The 12950-nt window shown below is 46.1% G+C and overlaps 1 protein-coding gene across 1 annotated transcript in view; it reads right to left on the bottom strand.

The window, feature by feature from the left end:
* Positions 1 to 8472, bottom strand: part of NR3C1 (nuclear receptor subfamily 3 group C member 1) — a 73110-nt gene extending 64638 nt beyond the window's left edge. Inside the window, exons 1-2 of the mRNA XM_082489939.1 lie at positions 8393 to 8472; positions 4933 to 6121 (exon numbers count right to left, since the gene is read on the bottom strand). Of these exons, the coding sequence (XP_082346065.1) occupies positions 4933 to 6107 (1175 nt within the window). The 5' untranslated portion in view covers positions 6108 to 6121; positions 8393 to 8472. The remainder of the gene's footprint in view (positions 1 to 4932; positions 6122 to 8392) is intronic.
* Between the last annotated feature and the right edge of the window lie 4478 nt (positions 8473 to 12950).

Genomic DNA, 12950 nt, shown 5'->3' with positions numbered 1-12950 from the left:
CTAGGAAGAGAGAAAGAATTGGTAACCTTTTAAAATGCAGAAATAATTCCAGTTTGCAGTGACATATACGCATAGAATAGCTACTGCTTGTTTATTTCCAGAATGAGCAGTAATAGTCAAAGTAAGAAGGGCCATTTGCATCTCCAAGACAATTTGCTGTCGCTGTGTAAAAGTCATCTTTAAGACAGTAACTATGTTATGTAGGAGTTGTGTAATACGTATATTTCACATTTATGAGAAGATTCGTGAGTAGACCTGGTTCAACTATAGTTTTGCTTTCAGCCAGAAATAATGGTTGAACCCCACTGTATTAAGATGGATAAAAAAAATATGTAATGGGCAACAAAAATCAACATGTGTTTTATAAGCTAGAACTAGGTTAAACTAGAGATCATTGTAGGGGGAAATACATTAGCAGAAATTAACAGTTTGGGTTAGACTTAGAAAACACTATTCAGCTATTAGCTAGCTGAATGGATCAGCTAAAATTGGAAAAAGTGGATTACATCTTACATGACCTATCCCTTACCTACCTACCTTTTCATAGCACTGTACAGCACATGCTGCAGGACATTCCCGATTCATTCCTTTCTGCCAAAACAATTGTATTTTTTTGTCGTGTATTTCCAAGACTCAAACCCCAAGTACAGTATTACATTAAGCTGACAAATCACAACATAGACTATTGAAACCCCGAGCACTCCAAATAACAAGTCTGGTTTTTATATCAAAATAGAATTATTAAAAAAGACATATTTCCATATGTACCATACATTATATGCTGCTGAGTCAGACAACATTTAAAGTACTACATCCAACCATGCCAAGCCAACAGCCTTGGCCAAAAGCCAAGCTGAAACAATGCAGTGAGACAAACGGACAACTGACCTTTACCATTTCTAGCAAATGATCACTTTTTTCCCCTTCCTTCTAGTAAAAGGTCCGAGTGCAATAAGAATCCCAGTCGAAGCGTGACGGCAGAAAGGTAACTTCTCCTGGAAGCAAGGTTCTGGACGGCGACTGACCAGCAAAACTTTCCCCCCCTGCCAGATTCTCCTCCTCTTTCATGGCTTCGCTCAGCTCTTGCCCTTTCTTAAACTTCCTTAATGATCCTTATCCCCCACAAGCTTAAGTACTAGGAATGATTTCAAATGTAATAAGAGAAGCTGTAACACTGCCAATGGGGCCCAGTTTTTGTGAATTCTGGCTGTAGGCTAAGAGAAAAAGCACGGAGAAACCCCTGCATCACTGCACTGCTTCTCATTGTCCTTCACTCCCCCTCCCCATCCCCCCCCCATAAGCCACATCCCCAGGAAGTCAAAGGAATAAAAATGTCAAGCAATGGATTTAATATATATACCATGCAAGAGTCCTACAGAGTGTCTATTGCTAAAATCCTTTCCTTGAAATTTAACATTTTTCACTGGCGCTTGTGTAATAAATCACAAGTAATATCCCATCAGACAGACACCATCAAACTCTCCAACAGTGAAGAACTTCCCAAATGCTTCCAGCCTGTTTTATTCCTTTCAGATACTATCCCACTTCTTCTATTAAGAAAATCTAAGGCAAATTTTGTCAGCCTACTTTTGACCCCTCTCTTGTTCTATCCACCTTCTCCTTAGTTCACTCCACTGCGATTGATGGGCAGCTCGCTCGCTCAGATACGAGCCCTCGCCAAAGCAACCCCAGAATGAAGCTGTCCTGCCGTCTTTGGAGTTTCGCTGCTGCTCAAGAAGATTTCCAGTATTAGCTGCTGAAACACAGAGCTGCAGCTCCAAGTTTTGCACATTAGCGCAAGCACTGGCAGACTCTTCAACAGCTCTGAGATACAGACAGCAATTTATTGACTATTGCCGATTCATTCACATCGAACAAATTTCTCAAGTTAGTATTCTGCTTGTTAACTTCAGAATACCTCCTACCATTCACGGGGAAATTGATTAGTTTTCTCAGTCCTGATTATCACTTGTCTCATTAAAGAGAGCACGCTGTGCTATCCTTAGAAGCAAAATCACTCAAAAATTGCATGACATCAATTTAAGACTACGCGTCTATAATGACATTACATGCTTTCTATTAAAACAGTCCTGAACACCAGGACAGAACTGCAGCTTTTCTTCCCATATGTTTAGCATATAGTTAATATGTTATGAATAGTCAAATAATTCTACCAGCACCAAGAAATATTTCCTATTGGAAATTGAAGTTTCGCAATTCTGATTTCTCAAAATCCCAAATTTCACCTAACACATTCAGTACCTAAAAGAAAGAATAAAAAAAAGACAACAGGAACACGATAGTCCTTCCTTTCTTTCTGAAACAAATGCCAATTTTGTTAAGTCCTCTGTAAGATAAATAAACAGACCCACAATACATCACCTTAATCTAACCCAGTTTAGACCAGATACTTCTGACAAGGTTCAGGAAGTAAGAGAATTCCTGCTTCAAACCTAGGGTTCATTAGTATCTCAAACATTTTAAAAGGAAGATGGAGTTGCCTCTTTTTTATGGGGGGGTATGGGGGGTGGGAGCAGGGAAGCAAACCCAAACAATGTTGTTTTTAGAATTGGACTTGGTAGCGTTACCGTGTAAAAACCCTTGGGAAGTAAGAACAACTTCCATAAAGGCTAGAAAATAATGAATTTTTATGCAAAACTCAACTAGGAGCCACCCCAACATTCTTTACACATTCCTTAAATTAATAAAAAAATCCATTATCTTAAAGCAAAAGGCGGCAAGAAAATATATAGCAACCTTACAGGAAGCAAGAATGTAAACACTTGCAGCACAATGCTGCTAATTCTACCCAGTGACGGAGGTGACTTTTGCCGAGGATGCTGAGGATGCTCCCTCGCCCACACCAGGAGCTCCGCCGAGGGCTTCTGACAGCTCTCTGCAGCACGCCTGCCTGTCGCCGCTGCTCAGCTCCAACAAAAACACACTGAGCACACGCCTCAAAACTGATTCATAAAAGCAACACTAACATCTAGGGCTCCTGTCCTTTTCACTCGAGGATCAGATGTGTTCTGTACACATTAGTAGCTTGAGTGGGTTTTTATCACAACGGTATCAGAAACATAGTATGTAAATGTGGTGTTTATGAAATTCCCCAAAAGCCAGGCAGACATCTACATGTAAACCATTCACCTATGAATGCGCCCGGTTCTGTCTAAATAGTTCTGTAAAGTAAAAACAATGCATGAACTTTACAGAAGTATTCTCAAAAGTGATGTTTCCATTATCTACGAGGAATCTGCTTAAACAGTCACTGAAATTCACCTCCCAAATGCAGAAATAGATCTTCTTGCTTTGATACAGACGTTATAACAATTGCCGTTGAAGATATAGTGAGAGCAAAATATAAAAAAAAAAAAAAAAAACAAACCACCAAAAAAAAAAACCTATGAAAGAAACTCAAAGCAACATGGAAGTTGGATTTCCACACGAAAGGTTAGCACAAAGGATTTCTACTGTCAAAATAAACGATAAGGCACGTTCAACATTCATACATCAAAGTGGAATTTATCCACAAATTCCACCTTTCCTTTCTGGATTCCTTACGTTACGAATTGCCTTGAACACTTCAAAGATTAAAAAAAAAAAAACAACAACAAAACCCTACACCTCCACTACAAAAATTAAAAACTACGAAAGAAATTTAGAATTAAAGCAAGTGAAAAGTTGTCTTCCTGAAACAAAGAAGAAATCCTCACACCACTCACTCCAACCGTGGGAAAACAGAGCAAATAATGTGCAGGGAGAGACCCAGGCCTGGCGGCTGGCACTCTGGGGATCAATTGTCAGTGGGGCAAAAACAAAATAAAGTTAAAACAGGTACTTCATTAAAAGCCTACAATTACTGGGTTTAGACATATGGACTTGAAGAGCCATTTTCTAACTAAAACTCCACGGAAACAGCAAAAACCTCTTCCTCCGTTGAGACCAAACACCATGCTCGTGCAAGCATACGTTAAACAAAAAATAGCTAAGGAAAACACACACCTAGGTGTTCACACTGAAATCGGAACCCATCCCCGGCTGGGAGAGGAGACACACGCAGATCCCCATTGAGAAAGCTGCCACTATCGTGTTTACTCTTGAAGGGCACAGAAAAGTGTTTTACTTGAACATCTGCACTATTGAATTACTTGTAGAAAACACTACTACAAAGTCACTTGAAATACGTACTAAGCAGCTCCCCTAAAATACCCTGCTCTCAAAAAACACCTATACGCAAGCTCTCCTCCAGTTCAATTTAAGAGTTAAATTCCAGGTATGTTTACATCTTACTGCAAATATTCTTATCTCTTTAAATGCAGTTATTAAACAAACTGCTGAGTATTTCCTACTCAGAATCTTCTTGTCCATGTAAGGTAAATGCAATACCAAGCAAAGCTAAAACTCTAGTTCAGCTTAAATGTAATTCTAGAAATTTACCCAGCAACGAAGTTATTTTTGGGCATAACATTTAAGTAACACTAGGAAGAAGAAGGAGAGAAAAAAAAAAAAAAAAAAAAAGGCTCCACACAGTGATTGATCCTCTCTAACCCTTGAGAATGAAGTAGCTTTTGTATACGCTTAAATACTTCCTTCTATACTGCCTTGTGTATGGATCCTTCTACCACGTACTCAATTTTCCCTCCAGGTTGTATCGTAGATTTTTTTTATAATTATTTTTTAAAGCATACCAGCTCCACTCCTCTTTTCCTCCCTTTAATACCAATAGTTGAGTAGTTGGTCAAAGCTACTATCGTACTACGGAACAAATGCACAGCAGTGATGGCTGACCAGACAGCCATCCACGACAAATGAAAAAGGGATGACTGACTTTGAAAGGAAAAAAAAACCAAAAAACCACAAACCAGCATGCATGCAGTTGTGCTAAACATACTCACAGTATTTTAATAAAGAGCAACGAAAACTAATTACCTTGAATAGCCATTAGAGAAAGCAGGTCTGCCAGAAAGGTTGAGCGTTCCCAACGGAGCTAACGTCTCATCCCCTGATCCCTGGCACCTATTCCAATTTTCTGAACCGGCAGGAAGAGACGGAATGATATTAAAAATTGGTTTCTGATCCTGCTGCTGAGAGAGCGATGCAGTATTTAAATCATAGTGATACATCTGTCCCCCAGAGGTACTGACACCATGGATAGATATGGCAGAGACTTTAGTACCCAGAAGATTAGACCCAGAGAAGTTTGCCTGACAATAAATTGGGCCCATGTTTTCTTGCTTTATGCCAGGAGTACAGAGTTCAATGAAGTCTTCCTTTTCTGTTTTCACTTGAGGCATTGGCATTTTGGAACTGGGTAAAAGGTCACCACGGTCATTAATTTTAGGTTTAGTGTCAGATAAAATAGGAGGCTTGCAGTCTTCACCAAGATTTCCTTCCAGGAGAAATGCATCATCTGCAGATATAGGGGACAGCAAGCCACCGTCATCTAGCAACGGGTCAAGCCTCCACGGGCTCCCATTGGGCTCTTTGCCAGGCGATACCGGCGGCAATTCTAAATCCTGGAGAATATCCAGGGTGCTTTGGTCTTCAGAGAATAATTTCAAGTTGCCACCATTCGAGCCAACCTGGCTTTGGACTGCAGTTCCCGACTCTAAAGGGACGTTGCGGCCAGCCATGCCTGGGAAATCCGGCTGAAGCGACACCTCGGAAGATACTGCTCCCTTTGCGTCCTCGGCCAGGCTTGAGGACTTGTTCAAGCTCGCAATACTTTCTTCCAGGAGCCTGAAGTCCGTTTCTCCAGAAGAGATGCCGATTTGGCCCTGCTGCGAAAATCCAAGGTCGTTTCCCATCACTTTTGCATCTGTTTCACCCATGTACAGTCCCATCGAGAGCGACACTGCCTTGGAAAGGTCTGGCTGAGGCACATTGTTTACTAATCCTTTTGAAAAGTCAGCCAAAGCAGGTTGCTGATTGGAATCTGACTGAGAAGACGCGGGGAGAGGAGATGAAGACACAGGGGCTTGTACAGTAGCTCCACCCCTGAAGGGTGGATGAAAGTCCATCACGATCCCTCCTTTGGTACTGATGAGCGCATTTTTCCTTGTTTCATCTTGATCTGATGAGTTAAGCAATTCTTTGGAATCCATTACTTTAACATTAGCTATAAAAAGATCAGAAGCATGCAAAGTTAGCACAGCAAGGATATTTTAATAACAGCTTAAAAAAAAAAAAGTATAAATCATTAGCGTGGCAAACCTGGTTTGACTACTCTGAGAATGAAAGCACAGCAAATACAGCCACAAACTGACACGTGCCACATCTTTCTCAAACCCACTGGTTTGGGATAGTTTGAGGGTTTTTTTTATTTCTGACCAGTAACAAGGATGTATATTTTTTTTTAAAGCTTTGCTAAACCAGGATGAAGCAGTAAGCCTGCCTGCCTGCAACTCAGAATTAGGCTACAGCATAAGATGTCTTCTTTCTGAACGCACTCTCTAGCTCTGTTACCTATCCTGGCAAGTAAGGAAGCATAAGAATTGTTAAAGTATCCAATTTATAAATTTTGGAAGGTGACTTTGCCTGGTATTTAACCACACCTTGAGCAGGGCAGAGTAGACGGCATTCACGGCCCTTTCCCAAGTCAGTTCCCTCTCCCTGCATCACCCATAACAGGTACGGAAACCTCCCGCGCCAGCTCTCGCACGCGGTACCTACCAGACAGCCAAAGACTAAGTGGTTTGTTATTGTCCAGGAACTACACCACCTCTCCGTCACAGAACACAGTTTGCTATCTTTGCACCAGTTCAGCTTAAAATACAACTTCTGAATCTTGAAATAAACTCAAATCTTTAAATAAATCTCAAATTTATAAATAAAAGCTAACTATTTAAAAATAAAGTACAATTTTTAGTAGCTTACAACACTTTAACAGCTCACGGCTATTCTCCAAACACATCTAACACTGAAAACAAATCTCCTAAGTTTCATCTGTTTGTATTTATAACATTTATTTTCAGCACAGAGCATAAATATTTGGAGAATAACTGTAAATTCTTCGGCAAACTTTCTATACTGCTTGTCTACGGCCTAACACTAACAGCAAACAGCGATCAGCTGGCACTTCCCCCAAGTCCGTAAGAGGAGGCAATGCCCAAGTTAAAGCCTGGCCACAGAATTATCCATTAAGCAGAGCGATCCAAGAGTGCTTACAACAAGTTTACGGTCGTCTTAATTAGAAACCCGCCGGCTCTGCCACCCATTTTCTCCAGACTGCCGATGAACACTGCTGCTGCCTTCTGTATGCCAAAGTTAAGACTGTGATCAACAAAAAGTTCCCACGTGTAAAAATTTTAAGGTGGCCCCAGCCAGCTTTGGCCTGGGTGACGGTGTCCCGACCGGGAGAAGCTCAACATGAAAACCCTTCTTGGTCCTTTGACACAGCTTCATACAGCCCCTCCGTGCGCCCCAGCAGAGGGTCCGTCGCCGTGCTGGCGGAGGTCTCCCGGGCCGTGCCCAGTTTGCCGTGCTGCCGCCAGCCGCCTGCCAGCCAGGACCAGGGCACGCGGTGCAGAGCGGGAAGGGGGCAGCCCCCCCCAACACCCCACTGACCGACACCGGTGTGGAAATACTGCTGGGCTGTTTAAGGTGGATGCCGTAACGATGACTGAAAAAAAAATTATATCTATCTACCTCCGGTTTTGCGTTTTTTTTTTTTTTTTTCTTTTTTTTTCACATGAAGGGGAGGAAAAAAGTAGTTATTCCATTTGACAATTTCCCCAACGTCAAAAAAAAAAAAAAAAAAAAAAAATCAGCGAACCATCCAGCGTAGGAAACGTGTCAAAAATCGGCTGCAAGAGTCTGCCTGAAGGAGGAAAAAGCTGCGAATGCTTAAAACTGCCAGATTACAATAAATTCTCCCTTGCAAAGTATAGTTTTCAAGAAATGTGTCGAGACCTGTTGAGCTGTCTCCCCGGCACACCCACTTCTGCAAAATCAGACCAGCCCATGGCTGCACTCGGGGCTCGGCTCCCCCTCCTCCCCCCCCCCCCCGGCCCGAGCAGCCCCCGGCCGCTGTCCCCAGACCCCAGACCGACCCTGCGGCCCTCCGAGGGGCGGGCGGAGGACGGGGGCGGGCGGGCTGCCGGGCCGAGGGGGGTGGCGGGTGTCGCCCCCCGCGGCCGCGCCGGCTCCGCCGCCGCCCCGGGCGCCCACCTCGGGGGGAGGCCGCGCAGCTCCGGGCCCCGCCGCCACCACCGTCCCACCCCGGGATCCTTCAGTGGGCGGCTCGGCCACCCCCGCCCTCCCCTGCGCTCGGGGCATTCCTGCGGGAAAGCCGCCGCCGCCGCCTCCCCCCCCGCGTCCCGGGAACTTCCCGGGGCGAAGCCGCGGCCTCTGCCCCCCGCCCGCCCCGCAGGACCCCCACCTCCCTTACCTCGTCCAGGGGAGGGCGCTGAGGCTCCTTCAGCCGCCAACTGCCATCGCGCCCCGCGGCGGGGGGCGGCAGCCGGCTGGAAGGGGCGAGGGAGCGGGCGGCAGGAAGTCAACAGCCGCCCCTCCGGGGGCCGCGGCGGCCAACGCTGCTCCCCCCGTTCCCGTTCCTCCTCCTCCTCCTCCTCCTCCTCCTCCCGCCGGCCCGAGACCCTGACCTAGTGCCCGCCCCGCCCGCCGTCCACCACCACCGCGGCGCCCCCTCCGTTAATTAGCGCTAATTGTCTCCGCGGACTTCACCCTCCCCTCCTCCTCCTCCTCCTCCCGCCTGCCCGCCTTCCTCCCGCGCCCTCCGCCCCGTCTCTCCGCCGGGCAGCGCCGCGCTCGGCGCTGCTCTGCCCCCGCCACAAAATGGAGGACGGCGGCGGCCTCCTCCCCCTCCCCCTCCCCCCTCCCTCCCCCCGCCTCCCCGACGTGGAGAGGGAGTGGAGACAGCCGGAACGGAGAGGGGCGGCAGCACCAGCGCGCCCGCTCCCGCCGACCCGCGCCCCGCCACCCGCCTCGCCACGGCACGGCACGGCTGGGCTCGGCTCGGCTCCGCACAGCGCAGCCCGCCGGCCCCTCGCTCGGCACCGCCGGGCAGCGCCCGCCGGGCCCAAGCGAGGGGGAACGGTGCAACCTGTTGGCTGAGGCGGGCAACTGCAGCCTGCGCTCGGGCGCGGAGGGGCCGCCTCGCCTCTCACGGGCGGCTCTCGACCCCCTTCCCCGACGGCCCCGGCTTCCCCTCCCTTTCCGCTGCCGGCGGTGCCGCCGAGGGGCAGCGCGGCGCTGAGGGCCCGCCGGCGGGCGCCAGCCCGGGGTGACCGCGCCGAGGAAGCCGCCAGGCCGCCCCGCTTCTTTCCTCTTTCACTTCCTCAACTTCCTACCGAGGGGGGAAGCGCCCCGGGCGGCAGCTCTGAGGCGGCCGAGCCGCCCGCCCCCGGCCCCCTCCACCGTGCCTCAGGGGCCGCCGGGCGAGGTCTGAGGCGCGGGGGGGGGGGGGGGGGGGGGGGGGGGGGCAGCGCTGAAGGGGGGGGGGGGGGGGGCAGCGCTGAAGGGAGGCAGAAAGCGATGGGAAAGGCACCCCGGAGCTTGCTGGACAGCTCTAGAGGCGGAGGTCAGCTGGGATGGACGGTCTGGGGGCAAATCCGTGAAAAGAGGCAAAAAAATCTCCTCAGAATAGCTGAGGGAAGGAGCAGCGACCCGGGGGGGGGGGGGGGTAGGGAGAGAGACACACGTTTGTCCCCTGGGCAAGCGCTGGAAATCTAGGTGTTTTCATTGAGAAATATGAATAAACTCCACAAATACGGTAGCGGTTCACTGAGAAGTTAACAGGTTTGGGCTTTTTTTTTTAATGAAAAAAGCAACCGGGTCGTGTGCTGGTCTGAAGGGGCATGGAAGATCGAAGCACTGGTGGTGGGACATGGCCGGCACCGGGGTCGGCTCCTGGGACAGCCCTGCTTCCCTGAGGCTCCCACCCGGTGCCTTTTTGGGCAGGAAAAGAGCAGAAATTGTCAGTATGGAAGCAGACCAGGAGTTAAAAACAAAAATGAAGTAAAACAGCAAAATAGAAAATTCTCCTCCTGCCTTGGAGAAACAGAGAAAGAGTGTAGGGAGAAGAGGCTGTGCTTTCAGTGTAGGGCAAGTGATCCTCTTGGGTTGGGCTCTCCCTGGAACCGGCGGAAATTCGGGTGACGGTGGGAAAAGAAACAGTGATCATCCGCTTATGAAGCTATCCTTCCTTCTGATTTGGGACAATTAAATGAGCTTGGAGATAATGACCAGATAATGCTTGCGCTGGGACTCTGTTGACAAGCAGTTAGTATCTAGAAATGGTTATTATGGCAGCCAATAAATTACTTTACATCATACAGGTTATATCCAGGAAAGATGTGTTTTGTCTTTCCAGCTGCTTAAATGCAGATTTGGGGGTTCTCCTACAAGGAAGGGAAAGAAAAGGCCGAGCAAAAGCACAGATTTGAAAGCACAATTAATTTGCCCTTATTTTTCTTTTTTAAGTAATAAATTTTTTACATGCCACAATATCTTTTGGAATATATTGATTTCCATTTAAAAATGCAAAATAAATGCATGCAACGTTAGCTTAATATTAATTTGTTTCACAAATTATGAAAAATGGTTCTAAAAATTCTAGGTCCTCCTCTGCAATCTCCCTTAATCTAATGCGTTTTTGAAAGATGTATTTAAAATAGCACTCAGAACTGTCTTCTGGTGCTTTTTGAATGATGCAACCAATTTACAGCTAACAGGAAACGCTTCTTCCCATACAAAGGAAATAAAATAGCAGAAGTCAGAATATTCACAAATACTACGAAATCTTTGTTACTGGGTACAGGAATGTTGTCGAGGTCCTCCGTATTAAATAAAGGCAAGAATGTCTCTCAAAGCATGAAATCCTAATGTGCTTCTGGGACCATACCTGGAAAATTTACTCCAGTTTATTGCTCTGTGAAAATTCTACCACAGAAACTGTCTTGCGCTTGGAGACCCCTCCTGCCACTGAAATTTGGAGAACTCAGACATGGGGTACATATGGGAGGACACCAGCCTGCGGAGGAGAGCAGTGACACCGCTGGATGTTAGCTTCGCTTAGCGTTCTCTAGTCTGAGGGAGCTCGTATAACAAAGCTGTTTATTTCCAAGACATTTAGATGAGAACATCTGTTTATAAACACACACTCGGATGCTTAATTACAGCTGGTTTTGCACAGTAATGGGTAGGACATTCCTTCTCTAACGAATAATTCCATATCTTAATATCATCTTTTATCCCAAAGGACCTGATTTGAGATTGCTGCGCAGAATTTATTCACCAGCCCCCGCCAGGGACACGGTAGAAGAGTGCAAAACAGCGAGCAGAGGACATCTCACAGGCGCTTCGTGCCGGGAGCCCTGAGGCAGGCCGGAGTGCGGTGTGTGCAGAAGCGGGGTCTGGCCAGGGCAGAAGGATGCAGGCTCTCACACTCCTGAAGGACGTTTTTCACTTGTTGCTAAGCATAAGCAGCGTTCATTGCAAGGCCGTTGTTGGTAAAACTCACAATTTGTCGGTAAACTGTGCAGCCCCAGTCATGTTCAAACACAAAGTTAGATTTGTTCATTGTCTTCAAGTTCACATGAATTCTGCCTCTTAGATGTGTTCCCTTTTAAGTGTTTTGTATTGAATTGAGTGGATGAAAACCCTCACATGTTTCCTAGTATATAAAGCAGTAATAAAGCTGGGAAAGGAATATTACTGATTCTCACTTCTTTTAGTCGCAAGTGCTACTGAAACAGAACGAGCGCAAAGCCCGCAGAGTCGCGCACGGCAGTGACAGAGGAGCAATTCTGCAGTCTTTGTGGCCTCATGCGCGTTATCCTATGGGACTGAACAACCCGAACGTACCATCTCCCCTTGTTCTCCTTCAGACAGAAATGTTCCCTAGGGCACTCCTACATTGTAGAAATAAACGTAATGTAAAAACTTGGTAAGCTTGTGTGTTTTGGCTAACATTTTACAATAGTAACATGCTACCCTGCACGAAACAACTTAAAATGTGTTATAAGATGAAGGGCAGAGTTAAATAATGCCCATCTTTGCTAGTTTATAAAAATGTATCAAACAAGTTAGGCTTTAAAAGGCTTGTCATTTTTGTTCCTGTTCAATTAATGCTTAGAAGTTGATAAAGGTGACTGGCTGAAAGTCTGTGGCTTGTGTTATGCTGCTGATTATTTTTGTCCCTTCCCTAAAAATCTTTGAATTTCTTAAACAACTGGCATTGACAGCTCTTCTTGGAACATAATCAGCCTTCAAAATATTTTAATTACCAAGTGTGAGTTTTCTGTTTTATTTTATATTCACATTTAAAATGCATAAATTCTTATGATCAGATGAAAACGAAGGCATTGTTGGGTTTTAGAAGCGAGTACGCTTTTGTGACAAGCAGTGTCATCAAAATCCTCTGTTAATAAATTTCCCAGCCCTGATATCAAGCTATGTTGACCCTGATCAGAAAGCGCAGCTCATCCCTCCCCAGCGTCCCGCCGACAGTAGCACAGCTGCTCTGTCTCTTGCCACAGGAACCTCACTAGTCCCCGGAAGGAAAAATATTAAGAGTATTCTTACTGCAAAAATTCTAACTTATGTGGTTCGCCTTATCCTGTGTCGGTCCAGCACGGGATTTCTCCATCCTGCTGAAAGTGTCAACATAGGTAACGAATTTTGTTTGGGGCAACAGTTTTTTTGACTTTGACTCCTGTTTGATATGAATCTTAAGATCATGTCTTCCACAAAATGTCAGCATTGTTCAGTTATTTTCCACTAACCTGAGCAGAATGGTAATTCGGTAAAATATGTACATTCTTTCTTGAAATGTAGAGGTGAATGTTTGGATTTTAGTTTATAGGTTGTTTTTTTTTTTTTTTTCCAAATTCCACTAGTTCTCTTCTTCTAAATACACAAGTTATGCACGATAACAATCATCACAAAAATACTGTGGGTGTTTTACAGATGAATAGCTAATTAAC

Source organism: Vanellus vanellus (assembly GCF_965231255.1).
Source record: "Vanellus vanellus genome assembly, chromosome: 13".
NCBI lineage: Eukaryota > Metazoa > Chordata > Aves > Charadriiformes > Charadriidae > Vanellus > Vanellus vanellus.
The sequence above is the reverse complement of the archived record's forward strand: the minus strand, read 5'-3'. Positions and strand labels throughout refer to the sequence as shown.